This window comes from Bison bison, unplaced genomic scaffold (assembly GCF_000754665.1).
Source record: "Bison bison bison isolate TAMUID 2011002044 unplaced genomic scaffold, Bison_UMD1.0 scf7180017864233, whole genome shotgun sequence".
NCBI classification, from domain to species: Eukaryota; Metazoa; Chordata; class Mammalia; order Artiodactyla; family Bovidae; genus Bison; species Bison bison.
The window spans coordinates 1,336,824-1,353,327 of NW_011494805.1; the positions used below are offsets into that span (position 1 = coordinate 1,336,824).

General features: G+C 41.0%; 1 protein-coding gene across 4 annotated transcripts in view; it reads right to left on the minus strand.

Moving 5' to 3' along the window:
- Window positions 1–512: 512 nt before the first annotated feature.
- The window catches only part of IMPA1 (inositol(myo)-1(or 4)-monophosphatase 1), a 31,070-nt gene continuing 15,078 nt past the window's right edge, over window positions 513–16,504 (minus strand). For all 4 annotated transcript variants that reach the window (XM_010846202.1, XM_010846201.1, XM_010846204.1 and 1 more), the window contains exons 5-9: window positions 16,285–16,330; window positions 14,016–14,124; window positions 10,625–10,733; window positions 3,246–3,397; window positions 513–2,077 (exon numbers count right to left, since the gene is read on the minus strand). In XM_010846202.1, coding sequence (XP_010844504.1) covers window positions 1,962–2,077; window positions 3,246–3,397; window positions 10,625–10,733; window positions 14,016–14,124; window positions 16,285–16,330 — 532 coding nt within the window. In that variant the 3' untranslated portion in view covers window positions 513–1,961. The remainder of the gene's footprint in view (window positions 2,078–3,245; window positions 3,398–10,624; window positions 10,734–14,015; window positions 14,125–16,284; window positions 16,331–16,504) is intronic.

Sequence of the window (16,504 nt, forward strand, 5' to 3'; positions counted from 1 at the left end):
GCAGGCATCTCTCTAGTGGACCTCACTGCCGCACAGCAGGGGGATCTCACCTGGGCTCCTCTGTCACTGTGGGCAGGAGTCTCTGGTTGTGGACTTGCTGCCAGACAACAGGGGGGATCTTGGCTCCCCGAGCAGGGCTTGAACCCGAGTTCCCTGAATTGCAAGGGGACTTGGAGATTCTTAACCACCGGACCACCACAGAAGCCCTTTTTTTTTTTTCATATTTATGTGAGTGATTAGATTTTAAGTGAGATCTGGGTGTTGGCATGGAGGAGAGACTGGAGGGGGCTCTAATGACTCAAGACCACTGTAATAACTCAGGAGGTAACTGTCCAGGTGTTGCAATGGAGATGCGGAACTGGAGAAAAGTTCCAGAGAGACTTCCTTGTACATCTGAACACAACTGATGGCCAACTGCATGTAGGAGGTGAGAGGCACGGGAGGGTAAAAATATCACCTGTCTGCCTGGGTAAAATATTAACTAAGAGAAAAAATGTAAGCAGAGAAACAGATGGGAGCAGGGATTGAGTTTATTTGGAGACACGTTCAGTATGAGACATCTGCAACACAGAGTTCACTCGGCCTCTGGAAGCATGAGTCTGGAGCTCAAGAGAGAGAATTCTAGAATGATGCTATCTATTCGGGGAATTCCCCAGCCTTTGAGTGTGGCTGACTTAGAGTCACATCTATTGAACAGAAAAGAATGGAAGTGATGGTGATACTTCACAGACTAGGTTACAAGAGGCACAGCCGTTTCCTGCTTGTTTCCGCTCTCGGTTCACTTCCGGGGGAAGGCCATCGCCAGGCGATGAGGACACTCAGCTACGAAGATGGAGAGGAAGGTAACCCTCCGGCCGCCAGACAGCAAGGAGCTGCCGCCACCAGCCACACAAGCGAGACTGAGGAGGAGCTTCAGCCCCCGTCGGACTCTGAGATACTCCAGCTCCGTTCAACGTCTCGACTGCAAGCTCACGGAAGCCCATCGGGACAGGATGCTCGCTAAGGTGCCGGAACTCCTGACCGCAGAACTGTGCCACAATAAGCAGGCCCCACTGGACGCTACTAGGCCTGGGGACAGCGTGTTCTGGCCAAGAGGAAACCGATAAACGCAGCCCCACGCAGGCGCGAGGACGGCGTCTCTGGCTCGCTGGGCTCTCCTCTGCTCTAACTGCGGCCACTCAACACTTAAAAGCACAGCCCGAGAGGGGCGAGGTGAGTTCTGTTCGGTGCAGTCACCGGAATGGCATCGTAATATGAAATGTGAGCAGGAACGGTAGTGTGAAATATAAAAAGGATGACCAGATAGCTCTTACTCCACACCTGAAGTAAAATCACAGAGCGATCAGCTCATTACTTTCTGTAGCAACTAGGCATTCCTGCCTTCAGAATATCACTCTTCCGATGCTTCTTTTTGGATCGCCTCCTATTTGACAGGTACCATGCTGGGTGCTACACTGATGAATAAAGCAAGGTTTTCTGCAGAGAAAGAAATCTTGGTCTTCGTAGTATTCATTATACACTTATTACAAATTTAATTTACTATGGCTTTTGAAACTAAAAAAGAAATTTTTCCAAAAAGTTAACCATCTCATTAGGAATGCATATCCACAGAAATAGTAAGTCAAAATTTCACAGGCTCATAAATACTTAGAAACTCTAAATTGCTAACTGGCTATTTCAGTTGACGTGATAACCTGTCTCACCAACGGCCTGCGTACTTTCCCAGAGGACATTCTTACCACACAGACATTTTTAAAACAATGGACTATTTCATCCACTCTTGCACACCTACTCTTAGTAAAACACAGAACAAGTTGTAGTTTTTAAATATGGATGCTGAAAGCAATTCACACCAATCATATTATTCAAGTGAAACAGAAGTCCTGAATTTTGTAACACCATGAGTGCATTAGAAAACCTGGAGAGACGCAACTGTGATTGAATGTGTGAAGCCGTCGGAGTTAATCTTCATCATCTCTTTGAAGAGGTATTATCTGAATTTCTTTGGCTATCCTTTCTGCTAATGTTTTATTGCTTGAAGCAATTACTCTTCGTGACATCAAATCAAATGGTCCACCTAAAATCAAATATGGAAAATGGTTATATCTTGTAAAAAATACTTCCTATAAAACAAGCATGGCAGTATGTACTATGGTTGATCATAACATTTAATATTTTCTATTATCTTGAAAAAAAAACTACACTGTGTCATAACCACAATGTTTAAGCTTCGCTAGTACATAATGAGTTTCTAAGCATCTTTTAGAAACCCGTTTTGAAGGGAGTGGGTGTCTGCACCACGCCACCTTTCTCTCTCCTTTGATGAAGGGAGTGTGGGTCTGCACCACACCCTCTCTCTCTCTCTGTCCTTTGATGAAGGGAGTGGGGGTCTGCACCGCCATCTCTCTCTCTCCTTTGATGTGCTCCGCTCCTGCTTTCGTTACTCTCACTGCCTCTTTAATGTTTGGAACCTCTGGACAGAAAACCCGAGGCCAGGGATTTGCACACTGCTCTCCTGCCCACCTCCTTAATTCTTTGCTGCTTTTCTCCCAGACTGCTGGTAAACTGTTTTAACCCAGGTTCACTCTTTACTTTTAAACATGTCATCATCAGTGCAGAGAAAGTATGTAACTCCCCCAGGGCCAAGGCAGAAAGTGATGGTGGAGGAAGCCCATACTCAGCTGCCACCACGGTCACCACTCAAAGGGATCTTGGTACGACCTCAGATCCGGTGCCTTTCTAGACTTTTTCTACAGCCTCTCAAGAGTTCCTGGTACTCACAGTTAAAGAGGCTTGAGAGTGAGAGTGAAAGTTGCTCAGTCGTGTGTGACTCTTTGTGACCTCATGGACTATACAGTCCTTGGAATTCTCCAGGCCAGAATACTGGAGTGGGTAGCCTTTCCCTTCTCCAGGGGAATCCTCCCAACCCAGGGATTGAACCTGCATTGCAGGTGGATTCTTTACCAGGTGAGCCACCAGGGAAGCCCTGAAGAGGCTTAGCCATTTATTATTATTAATTGTACACTACCATTAGCGTCTCATTTTTGCCTCTGTCTCCCAATATCTGCTATTTTGATTCTGCAGAAAATTACATGGTTTGTGTTGCCTGAAGAGCTGAGGTGTAAACATTGAAAAAAATATTAAAGGGAAACATTAAAAGATATATCTAAAAAAAACTGCCATATTTGGAGGACAGTCCCATAGGTATGGAAAGAAAACAACGCCTTCCTGTTCCGCAGTTTTACCTGTGACATCCAGGAGCACTCCGCCAGCTTCAGTCACAATGATGCCGGCGCCTGCAACATCCCAGCAGTGGATCCCCATTTCATAATACGCGTCCGCAGCTCCAGCGGCCACCAGGCACATGTTCAGAGCTGCTGTTCCAACACCCCGGATCCTAACAGGCAAAATGGGGAAAAATAATTCTTCAAATAAGGCATTCCTCCTAAGCTGCAGTTGCAAGTGTGACTGAGATCACTTGAACCAATCCACAGACTGTTAAAAAGAAAAAGGTGGTACTTAAATTTAAAATCAAAATACGTAAATCCTAATTATCATGATATACTATATAAATGACAGAATGAAGCCTAACAAAGCAATCATGTGTAAGATAAACATTAAAATGATGATACTTTGGGAAGAAAAACACTGAAGAAAATGCATTAATTCTGCCACCATGGCATGCATGACTTGTCACTGTGGTCTAAACCCAGGGACGAGAGCCCCACGACACAAGGAGTCTGTAGGAGTTTAGGGCAAGTGTGCCCCTGGCCACCCCCAGCAGTGCGGGCGTCGGTGCGTGTGCCCAGGAGGTGACCACCCTGCTGGGCTCTGCTGTCACCGAGGCCTGCCTGCGAGGCCTGCTTCACATCTGCCTTCTCAATGAACCTCGTCCTCGGAAATATACCAAGTTAGGGTAAGTACAGACATCACTTTATCAGCCATTATAATAATAACTGATGCAGGAAAGAATCATCAATAAATGCTAAAATGATTGATATTTACACATCAGAGTATCTCCCTATAAGATACATAATGATTACGATGGAAAAGATGGCAAGATCACTACCAAGTGATCAAAGTTAGCATCCAGTAATGGGACAAAGGGTGTCCCTGGTGGTAAAGAATCCGCCTGCAATGCAAGAGACCTGGGTTCATCCCTGGGTCAGGGGATTCCCTGGAGGAGGGCATGACAACTCGCTGCAGTACTCTTGCCTGGAGAATCCCATGGACAGAGGAGCCTGGTGGGCTACAGTCCACGGGGTCACAAAGAGTTGGACACGACTGGGCGACACACACCACGGAACAAAGGTCCCCCGTGTCTCCTGATAGAATGCACTGAGGAGGAGGACATAACAGTGCTTCTGTTGCGTTCCTGCCAAAAACGCATAACCCAAATCTAATCGAGAGGAAATCCAACAGACTCAAATCAAAAGGCGTGCTGTAAAGCGAGCACCCTACAGTTTTCAAAAATGTCAAGGTCATACAAGATAAAGGCTAAGCACCGGTTCTAGATTAAAAGGCCCTGATGAGGGCTTCCCTGGCGGTTCAATGGTAAAGAATCCGCCTGCCAATGCAGGGATACAGGTTCGATCCTTGGTCCGGGGAGACCGCATGTGCCAAAGAGCAGCTAAGCCCAAGCACCACAACTACTGAGCCAGGGCTCTAGAGCCTGGGGGCTGCAGCTTCTTCACCCATGAGAGGGGCTGTGCGCCCGGACCAGAGGAGGCCCTGCAGCGAGGACCCCCGCAGCCCCGTGGAGCGCAGCCCCCACCGCCACAGCCAAGACCTAACACAGCCGAGTTCTATAAATCTTAAAAAAAAGCTTGATGAGAATAACACTTAAAGTGCAGCATATGATTCTGGCTTGGACCTTGGATTAGAATTCTTTCAAAATGTAATTGTCACTATATTAGACAATGTATCAAAGCTAATTTCCTGAGTTTTATAACTGTGTTGTGGTTATCTTAGCGTATGTCCCTTTTATAAAAAATATACACACTGAAGTGTTTAAGAAAAAGGAATTGTCATGTCTATAAATTAACTACTTTCAAATGGTTTTTACTCAAAGTTCTTTTTTTAACTGTTTGAAAGTGAAAGTGAAAATCATTTAGTCGTGTCTGACTCTCCATGGAATTCTCCAGGCCAGAATACTGGAGTGGGCAGTCATTTCCTTCTCCAGGGGATCTTCCCAACCCAGGGATCGAACCCAGGTCTGCCGCGTTGTGGGCAGATGCTTCACCCTCTAAGCCACCAGGGAAGTCCTCTGAAAATAAAGCAGTCAGGTCTGTTCACTGAGACCCTTCATTATTTTTTAAGAAATAAAAGGATTCCACATGTCAGTGATATTGTATGATACGTGGAATCTAATTTTAAAAAATTGAGACAAATGAACTTACAAAACAGAAACAGACAGATACTGAAAGCAAGCCTACGGTCTACAGGGGAAATATGGGGGAGGGGTCAATCAGGGCTGAGATGAGCACACGCCACTGTACATAAGACAGACAACCAACAAGGGCCTACTGTCTAGCACCGTGAAGTCTACTCAATATTCTGGGATGACCCATGTGAGAAAGGAACCTAAAAAAGAACGAATACGAGTGTGCGTAACTGAATCACTTTGCTAAACACCTGAAACTAACACAACACTGTAAATCAACTATACTCCAATAAAATTAAAAAAGAAGCAATGTGGTATCTGTTTTGTATTTAAAAAATAAATATAAACTAGTACTGTGCCTAGTACATCCTTCATGCCAAAACAATTTAACAACAAAAAAGGACCAGAATTACATGATGCCCTTGATTTTTAAATACATTTTACTGCCTACAGTTTTATTATATATCAAAATTAAGAACTAGCGATTCCAAAAATGTCCATAGATATATAAACCCAAATTAACATTATGGCTTTTTTCAGTTATCAAGAATGGTGCCCTTTCCCCACTTTCTCAGGGGATATGTGATAGTTCATATCTCACATCATAGAAAGAAAATACCAAGATCTTCTACAAATCATCTCTTGGCATTCTCTTCAGACACGGAACCCTGGGCTGGAAGACCAGCGCTAGAGGCAATGCTTCTGTCTACTTCTGATGTATCTCAACAGCTCTCTGGCAAGAGGTCTTTTGATCAGTAAGTATATTCTTTTATGGGTAAGTATTACTAAAGATAGTACTTAATCACCAAACAACTGAGGCTGTGGCCTAGATTTTGCAAATGTGTTCTGTCTGAACCCTATGTTAGTCTGATCCTCCTTTACAGTTAGGATGGTTCTTGCCTGGAGAATCCCATGGACAGAGAAGCCTGGTGGGCTGCAGTCCATGGCGTCGCACAGAGTCAGACACGACTGAAGCGACTTAGCAGCAGCAGCAGCAGCGCTAAGAAGAATCTATCTATCTTCAGAATCACAAAGCTTTGAGTTTGCTCCCCTGCTCAACTGCTTGAAAGCTGTAATTTTGAAAGAAGTTTCTTCTTCAAGTTTTAGTCTTCTTGTCATCGAAATGGGGATAACCAACTTGGCTATGGCTGCAATGATTAGAAACAACAGAAGCAAAGCGCCCAGCAGAGGGCCTAGCAAATTAGAGGGCCTCAAAAGAGGAGCATGTCATGATCAAATCGTTCCCTAAAGCAACACGAAAGAAACATCATTGAAGTAAACAAATACAGTGCATTTCATTAAATGAATCCCAAAAAATTAAAAAAAGGAAATGGATCCATAATGATTTACTTTGCCTCATAAATCTCACTTACAATTAATATACAATTATACTTCAACATAAAATAAAGGAGGTGGTGAGCTTCCCTGGTTATCTAGTGGTAAAGAATCCACCTGCCAATACATGGTATGCGGGTTCAATCCCTGGTCTGGGAAGACCCCACACGCCACGGAGCAGCTAAGCCTGGAAACCACAACTGCTGACCCATGTTCCAGAGCCCGAGAGCCACAACTGCTGAAGCCCGAGAGCCACAACTGCTGAGCCCGTGTGCCCCGGAGCTTGAGAGCCACAACTGCTGAGCCCGTGTGCCCCGGAGCTTGAGAGCCACAACTGCTGAGCCCGTGTGCCCCAGAGCCTGTGGCCCACCGTGGAGAGCAGCCCCCACTCGCCACAGCTAGAGAAAGCCTGAGCACAGCAACGAAGACCCAGCACAGCCAGAAATAAATAAGTCTTTAAAAAGTAAAAGAAATGAAAAATCCTGAGAAATGAAAGAGAAAATGACATGCCAATCCTCGCCTCCTACACCTAACAGAGATTCATAACAGAAACTACACAGAAGAACAGAACTAACGGAAGAAAGAACTGAAACCAGGAACCCAGATCACAAAGGGAACAGAGACAGAAAGAAGTGGACGAGGCCGCACGTAGCTACAGTGAACATCAAACATCATCAGTAATTAAGTGTTGGGTTTTTTCTGTCTGATAAGGTTGCTCTGCAAAAGGAAAAGTAAGCCCAGAAGTGAACGAAATAAAAGAAGGATAAAATAATACAAGAGATAATAGAACTCAGAAATGAAGGGGAATAAAAAAAGACAAAACTTTATTAGAAATTAAGACTGAATCACAAGGTACCCTTAAAGAGAACAGATGCAAATGAAAACTTGAAAAAGGGCAGTGAGAAAAAAAAAAACAGTAAAAGAAAGTAAAAAGGGCCAGGGAGAAAGTAACAGAAGAGAAGATACAAAGGAGGTTGAATGTTCCTGCTGGTGTCTTTGAAGAAGAAAATGAAAACAGCATAAGTGAACTAATATTTAAAATTCAAGAAAACTTGCCAGAAAAAAAGAAGAGAGACATTAATCTACCGATTAAAGGGAGAAAACCATCCTACACAAGCAACTGTAAGAATTCCAAGATATACCCTTATAAAAGTGTCAGCCATGAAAGATTAAAAGAAAACAAAAATGTCTCAGAGACTCCAAACAAAACATGAAATAATTTAAAAGCCAATAATATCAGACTGGCACCAGATTTCTCAAAAACAACATACAAAGCAAAGCAACAATGAAATAGCATTTTTAAAGAAATATTCTTCATACTTTCTTTCACTAAGGATGTTCTATTCAGCCAAGCTGCCCTTGGAGTTTCAAGACCATAGGAAAACAGTTTGGAACATGCCAGAAATCGTGGCATGCCATGCACAGGTGCCCTTCCCACGGAATCTACTAGAGGAGGAGCGTCACCAATCCGAAGGTGATGCGTGTCAAAGCAAAACCAGAATTTTCAAACCAGTTTTGAAAATTCCCTGAGCAGACCAAATCAGTTTAGTCATGAAAACAAAGCTTAATTTAGCACATTTTGCAAAAGTAACTAGACCTGGATCATCCCTTGCTTATGCTTCTGAAAATTACAAGCAAACCTTCAATTGTTTCTCAAGGTAGATATGAGTTAACCACTAATCAATTCCCTGTCATTTAAGAAAACTCTATAATAGCCAATCGTTTTGAAGAATAAGTAGTCACTGCCTTCTCACTGTATAAGCTGCTTTATAACAACACATGGCTGAGCCTCATCCCATGTTTTGGTCTGGGTGTTCCTGGTTTGCAAAGTATCTTTTTGGTGTGTGCACAATAAATATTGAATTCAATGATTCAATGGTTTTACTTCTATTATTTCTGAACTTTGGACACCAGGAAAACTTCACAAGACAGTGACCATTTTATAAAGGAAAAACTAAGACCACAGCATGGGACTATGGGTGAAACAATACGTAGTAATAATATGCCCGACAAACTAGAAAGAATGCAACTTAAAAAAAACTAGATTAAGAGGGAGAGAAGAAGAGAAAAGCAGAGTAAAATCACTGAATGTTATATAGGCAACAGGCAGAAGCTAAGCAGTTCTGGAGTCTTTACAGAACTAACAGAACGGTTAAGTAAGAAAAGAGAATATTAAGGGCATTATAAAGAGTTTTAATGTAAAAGAAACCCATGAGAATAAAATTGAATCTTTTATAAATAGAAAAAGAGAAAAAAGAGGATACACTAAATAAGTACAGAGTACTTAATATACAACATAACATAATATACAAGTCACAATACAATTACAGCATAAGATAATACAAAATTGATAATACCAAACAAAATGGTCATATAAATAAATGAACAAGCCTAACTTTTTTATTAAAAAGAAAAGATTTTCAAATTGATTATAGAGCAAAACTCCACTCTATGCTGTATTCAAGAGGTGCACTTAAAATGCACTGATTTCAAAAACACTAAAAATAAAGGTGGACAAAGATTAACCAGACAAATGGAAACAATGAGAAGAGCAGGGACTGCAATTCTGATGTCCAAGTAGATTTCAAGCCCAAACATCAAAGTACAAAATGTACTTTTTTCCAGTGCATATAGAAGTTCCACAAAAGCTGATCATATACTGGGCACAAAGGAAACATAAAGCTCCATAAAATATGTTTATTACAATGTAATAAAACTACAAATTAAAAAACAAAACTAAGAAAGCACAAAAAGCTTAAACTTCCCCATGGAAGTTTAAGAATACAACTCTTGGGTAAAAAGGGAAATACAAACAGAAGTTACCAGAAAAATAACTGCAATGAAAACACATCAGAATCTGTGAGATACATTTGAAGCAGCAATCAGATAAAAACTCAAGCCTAAATACTCACCTCAATAAAAATCAAAGCATAAAAATAAATTCTCCACTTAAAAAGGAAAAAAAAAAATAGGAAACAACAAAATGAATGACAAGAAAGCACAATGATGAAAATAATAAAGCAGGGAGGATAAAGACAGCAGACCAGATTAATAATCAAAATCCTGGCTCTTTCTTTGAAAAAAAAAACTGACAAACTGCCAAGTAATTTAATCAAGATTTTTAAAAAAGAAGAAGAAATAACATAAAATAAGAAATGATAAGGGGGGAAGAAGACTACTGATACAGACAGGCCAGAAATAAACTGTGAGTCTACCCTGCGTACCTTGTGCAAATAGCTTGAAAACGCAGAGAAAGTGGGTAATGCTTAGGCTACGGAAATGTTCCAGATTAAAGGCAGTGAATAGACATGACAACCAAATGTAAAGCTAACCCTAGACTGAATCTTGCCCTGGAGGAAAAAAATGCTATAGATGACACAGTTAGATCAACTGACAAAACTAAGTATGTGTGGATAGATAAAATTATGAAGTCAATAGTTGTACTGTGGTTATGGAAGAGAATATGCCTATTCTTAGGAAATAACAAACTGAATTATTTAGGGATAAAGAGCCACACACTAAGTAATTTACCATGAAATAGTTGAGGGGAAAAAAAGGAGAATATTTACACAAACACACACACACACACAAAGAAAGAGAGAAGAAGGAGTGAGAAATGATAAAGCAATGGGTACAATGTTAACAATAGCTGAATTGTTTCTTACAGGTTTTTAACTGCATACTGCTGTTTCTTATAGGTTTTTATTTCTGCAAATTTTTTAAAATTTCAAATTATTTTCAAATAAAAGTTTTAAAAATCACATTTTAAAATTAGAATTATGGTACTGACTCCATGTCTATTAATTAAAAGTTCATTTCTAAATAAAAATTCATTCCTTAGGATGTCAAATTATCTATAGCATTAATAGAATGTTCAACTTTAGGGATAAAGTGAAGAGAGCTTACCCATGGATGGGAAGGCAAAGAAGCCTTTCTATATTAGAAAGAATAATTCTCACAGTCTCTGGTGTTCTGGAAGAGCCCAACTCTGTCACCAAGAGAGATTTGGTAATATCTAAAAGAAAAAGTTTCAAATAATTACTACAGTTTATCAATAAGAACCTGATAAAAAAATTTGACACTTGAAGCTCACCAAATTGGACAATTTTATCCTTCTTCCTAGTTGAATCATATTTCTTTCTTTCTAAGGCTTTAAATATTTATGAACTTTTCTTCTCTTCTAGTCATTTTATCATCATTTTTATGATCATCAAAAGGCATCTAGCTTCTTAGACTACCTCCCCAAAAGTGCAGAATATAACCAGTTTGGCTACACGCATGATACATTTAGCCACCAATGCCTTATATATTTTTTAAAAAGTAGAATTTAGAAATAATTTATATATAGATTTGAAATAAAACAAAAATTAAAACTAAATCATACCACTGTTAAGTGAAGAAAAACTAAAGAGCCTCTTGATGAAAGTGAAAGAGAAGAGTGAAAAAGTTGGCTTAAAACTCAATATTCAAAAAATTAAGATCATAGCATCCGGTCCTATCACTTCATGGCAAATAGATAGGGAAACAATGGAAACTGTGAGACTTTATTTTTTTAGGCTCCAAGATCACTGCAGATGGTGACTGCAGCCATGAAATTAAAAGATGCTTGCTCCTTGGAAGAAAAGCTATGACAAACCTAGATAGCATAATAAAAAGCAGAGATATCACTTTGCCAACAAAGGTCCATCTAGTCAAGGCTATGGTTTTTCCAGTAGTCATGTATGGATGTGAGAGTTGGACTAAAAAGAAAGCTGAGCCCCAAAGAATTGGTGCTTCTGAACTGTGGTGTTGGAGAAGATTCTTGAGAGTCCCTTGGACTGCAAGGAGATCCAACCAGTCCATCCTAAAGGAGATCAGTCCTGGGTGTTCATGGGAAGGGCTGATGCTGAAGCTGAAACTCCAATACTTTGACCACCTGATGCGAAGAACTGACTCATTGGAAAAGACACTGATGCTGGGAAAGATTGAAGGCGGGAGGAGAAGGGGATGACAAAGGATGAGATGGTTGGATGGCTTCACTGACTCAATGGACATGAGTTTGAGTGAACTCCGGGAGTTGGTGATGGACAGGGAGGCCTGGCGTGCTGCAGTCCATGGGGTCTCAGAGAGTTGCACATGACTGAGTGAATGAACTGACTGACGAGACTGACTGACTGTTGGTAGAAAGGTAAACAGGTGTAAGCACCATGGAAAACAGTACAGAGGTTCCTCAGAACACTAAAAATGGAGTTGCCATATGATCTAGCTGGACATATATCCACACAAAACTGTAATTTGAAAAGATACATGCACTCCTACATTCACTCTAGCACTATTTACAACAGCCACAATATGGAAGCAGCCTAAATGTCCATCAACAGATGAATGGATAAAGAGGATGTGGTACATATACACAGTGGGATACTGCTTGACCACAAAATACTGCCATTTGCAGCTACATGGATGAGCCTAGAGGTTATCATACTAAGAGAAGTGAGAGAGAGAAAGACAGACATCGTAAGGCGTTGCTTACACGTGGAGTCTAAAACATGACACATAATATACCTGTGAAGCAGAAGCAGGCTCAGACACAGAGAAAGGCTCTGGGGTCGCCCAAGGGGAGAAGGGTGGGGCAGGGAGGACTGGGAGTTTGGGATTGGAGAACGCAAGCTACTACATATAGAACAGATAAACAAGGCCCTACTGTACAGCACAGTGAGCCACGCTCAACATCCTGTGATCAACCACAATGGAAAAGAATATGGAAAACAATACAAATATGTACAGTGGAACCACTTTGCTGTATAGCAGAAATTAACACACTGTAAATCAACTATACGTCAATAAAATTAAATCATCTGACCTCCATTTACTAACTTGACAAATTATCCTGTATTTTCCATTTTCTCTTTGAAACATCGTGACCAACGCTCACGACACACTCAACCCTCCTGGCTCACAGGCTACTCTTAGGACACCTCACACTTCATCTCCACCCACAGCTGAGATGTATGCTCACCACCTTGTTCCGAGCCTTGTTTATAACTGTGAACTCTTCTAACAATCACATAACCTGTTTAAGTGAGATAAATAACAGAAAAGGGGAAAGACTTCTTTCTATGAAAGCTGCCACATTCCTTCAGTTCTAAAATGCACATTTTTTTCACGTTAACATCTCAAGAATTAGGATGTATCTTCTAATCTCTGGGGTCTTAGAGTTCAATAAAAAGAAAACAAATTCAAAATCTGCCCTCAAATTAAGTGCCTGAGGAGAAATATTATAAAAGCGGAGGAGGATTCTCAAGTTTTTGCTGCACGTAAAAGAATCTGAAAAACAGAGAAAAGAAACGGATCTGCAAGTGTCAACCGTGGAAAATGTTGGGATTGCCTTAGGGAAGATAAGTGCCTCCAAAACAGTGAGCTGTCCCAGAGAAAGCAGACTTAAAAACGCCAATCACTAAGCTCATTACAAAAAGTTTTATGCCTCATTTAAGAAAAATGTATTATGGTGACTTTTTATATGCCCTCTATCCCAAGACTATGGCCAGAGGGATGTTAAGGTCACCAAGAATAATTTGGAGGTGACCAAGGACTTGTTTTTAAAGTGTTTTCAAGTCCTACTGATAACTCTTGACATTTAGAAATGAATAAGATATGAATGTTTAAAATTAAAAAAAATAATAAATAAAAATAAAAAAATGTATTGAAGTATGGTTGATTTACTATGTTGTGTTAGTTTCTGTTGTACAGCAAAGTGATTCAGTTATAGCTTTATATATACACACACACACATACACACACACATATATACACACACACATCTAGGTATTCTTTTTCGTATTCTTTTCCATCATGGTTCACCATGGGACCCTGAATATAGTTCCCTGCGCTATACAGTAGAAAGGTGCTGTTTACCATCCTATATATTTAATAGCTTTATGTCTCATTTTTAATGATTCCCAACTTGAAGGGCCTTTTCCCTTTCAATTTACTAATAACTCGTCCCAACGGCATCAGAGCAGAGGAATTGTAGAAAGAATCTGAGACGCAGGGGCTGAAGCAGTGACCCAATACCGCCGTGAGGGTGGGGGCACTCTGGCTCCTCCAGGTCCCCTGACAGAGCCGGAGCCCCGTGGACACACCGTCCGCTCCACCGCCCTTGCCTCCTCAGCCTCCACGACCGCATCCACAACCGCGGTCACGATGAGAAAGTACAGAGAAACAGACACACTCATGAGTCAGTAAGCCTTGGAGAGCTCTAAGGTTACCGTACGAGTACATGGTATGAATCACGCCAAAAATCAGAGGGTAAACCTACCTTCTTGGTGTGAAACCTGTAGTTTTTGACCATTACAAAAGGCACCTTTTCCTTTCCGGCCAGTGTACATCTTATCCTCCAGGCAACTGTACACAATTCCAAACTCCATCTGTGGAAGGAACGCAAGCTTTCTTTACCAAACCTGATATTTGTCTTCATTCAATCAACACTTTTTCTAAGAAAGCAGCAAGAATATGTGGTATGTTAATGTTTTTAACATACGGTTAGACCACGGTTAGACCGTGGACTATGTAAAATGCTAATTCCCAACCGAGTCGAGGAAGAGCTCATCAGGTCTGAACCCTGACTCCCCTCCCATCAGTTTCCAAACTCGGGGCATACATTTTGACCTCTTTCCTTCCCACCTCAGATGAAGGCAATCTTCCCTGTTTTCTAAGGTGAATTCTTCTCTGAAACACTGCTCCATCAACAGCTCCCTGCCTCTTGGGCTTTGGTTCTGGTACTTTCTCGCCACAGTGGCCCTCCCTCACCAAGCCTTCATTACCTTCTCCATTTCTCCTCATTGCCACAGAGTGGTCGAGACTTTGCGTCTCTCATTCTCTTTCTACATTACAATCTGGCTTCTGCTCTGACCATGCATCTCTTGAAACTCCCTGCAAAGAGATCACGAATGGACTCTTACGGACCAAATGTCTTCTCTGAAGACCTGGAGGCTGCGGACCACCAACAGTTAAGCCCATACTCTGTGCTCCTGGTGGTGCCCTCCTACCTCCAATCTCTCTTACGGTCACTTTTTTTTTTCTGACTTTCTTCTCTGCCTAACCCCCAACAGTTGTGTGTCTCAGGGGTTTTCACTTTTCCTTTTCTTCCAATTCCCTTTTAGCTCTCTGGATTCTGACAGGTTTTTCTTTCTCATCCCTCTGTGTGTGGCTCCTACCAACCCCATCAACACAGATTAGGACTGTGCTTCGGAACCTAGGCATGCAGAACTTCAGCCAAAGAGGCCACACTCACTCGCTACCTGATCACGCAGCCTCAGTCCTTCCCCATGAGTCAATTTTATCTTGAAAACACTTGCTGATTTTGGCCATTTCTTCAGTTATTCTCACCACCTCCATCTCAGCTCAGAACTGCCCACCCGTCTGGTGTGATCTCTAATGTTGCTGGAATTATCTGGCACTCTGCACTGAAAAACCTCTCCTGATTTCCGACCACCTCAAAGCCACTAAGTGTTCCAGCACAGACAGGCCACAGTGCCTCACAGCCTGACCACAGCGAGCTCACCTCACCAGTTCTGCTCCAACCATTTCCAGTTTCACGCACAATGAACATCTCACTGTCGCCCATACACATCCCGCTCGTCCCCAAACTGTTCTTTCTGATTAAAATGCTTTCCTTTTCTTCTTTACCTGGAAAATTCCCAATATGACCCAACTCACATGACCAAATTCTAAGATCCCTCATATTTATTATGAAGATTTCCTCAAACCGCTGCTGGCAGGATGTGTTATACCCTCTTCATGTTCTTAGAGTACTTTTAAAAATTTTTTTCATAGTTCGACATCTAACATTTGCACTGAACTGGGAATTCAACAGCCCAGAACTGACGATAAGAGAAATGCTCACTTATCTCCTTTTGAAGGTTCTCACTGATTAATACAATCCTTTGCCTAAGATTTCATTTGCACTAATTTATGTTTTTATTTTCAGGGTTTTCTTAACTCTTTTGTGTACATGTTGATCAAATATATCGCAAGCTCCTTGAAGACAGTTATGTAAGGTATTAGTAAACATCATTCATTTTTTCTTTATTAATCAAATACTCAAATAGCATGGAAATGCAACAGGTGTAGAGTGTACTCTACTGGGCTTTAGATATAGCAAGTATTTAGGTTCCTGAATATACTCTGTATTTTCTCATCATACTTGGCCCTACCACTTCCTGGTCTTTCCCTTCACTAAAATGTCTACTAAAGCATTCCTAGCTCAGCACCCAACTCTTCATTACACATTTCAGATCCTACATCAATTCCTATCATATTCACATATATAATGGTGATTAAATACTGAATCGTATTTCAGTTACTTGTGCATATTTTTTCCTTGTAAAATCTTCTCAGAAGACATTGTATTTTCTTCACTGGAAAAAAGTATCATAACAAGTTTAGCAGGTCTGTATTTTATTTCAAAATAATGCAGCTACATATACTGAATAGAGACAAACCTAAATTTATTACAGAGACTCGTTTACTCTTTCTCAGAAAATGAGAGCAAGGCATTCTACCAACCATAAATTTAAACAACATACCTTTTTATTTACCACAAAGCCAATTGAAACAGCTACAAAAGGAAATCTTAAAAAAAAAAACACACAAATTTACCAAGATAGAACTTATTTTCATCAAACTTGTTTTCATAATATAACTGCTTACAATTTTTCCCTGTGAACAGTCTCATCCCTCCCCAGAACTGTGTATACAACATGCAGTTCTCTGTGTGAGTGCAGGGGTTGGGAGTTGGGGGGAGAA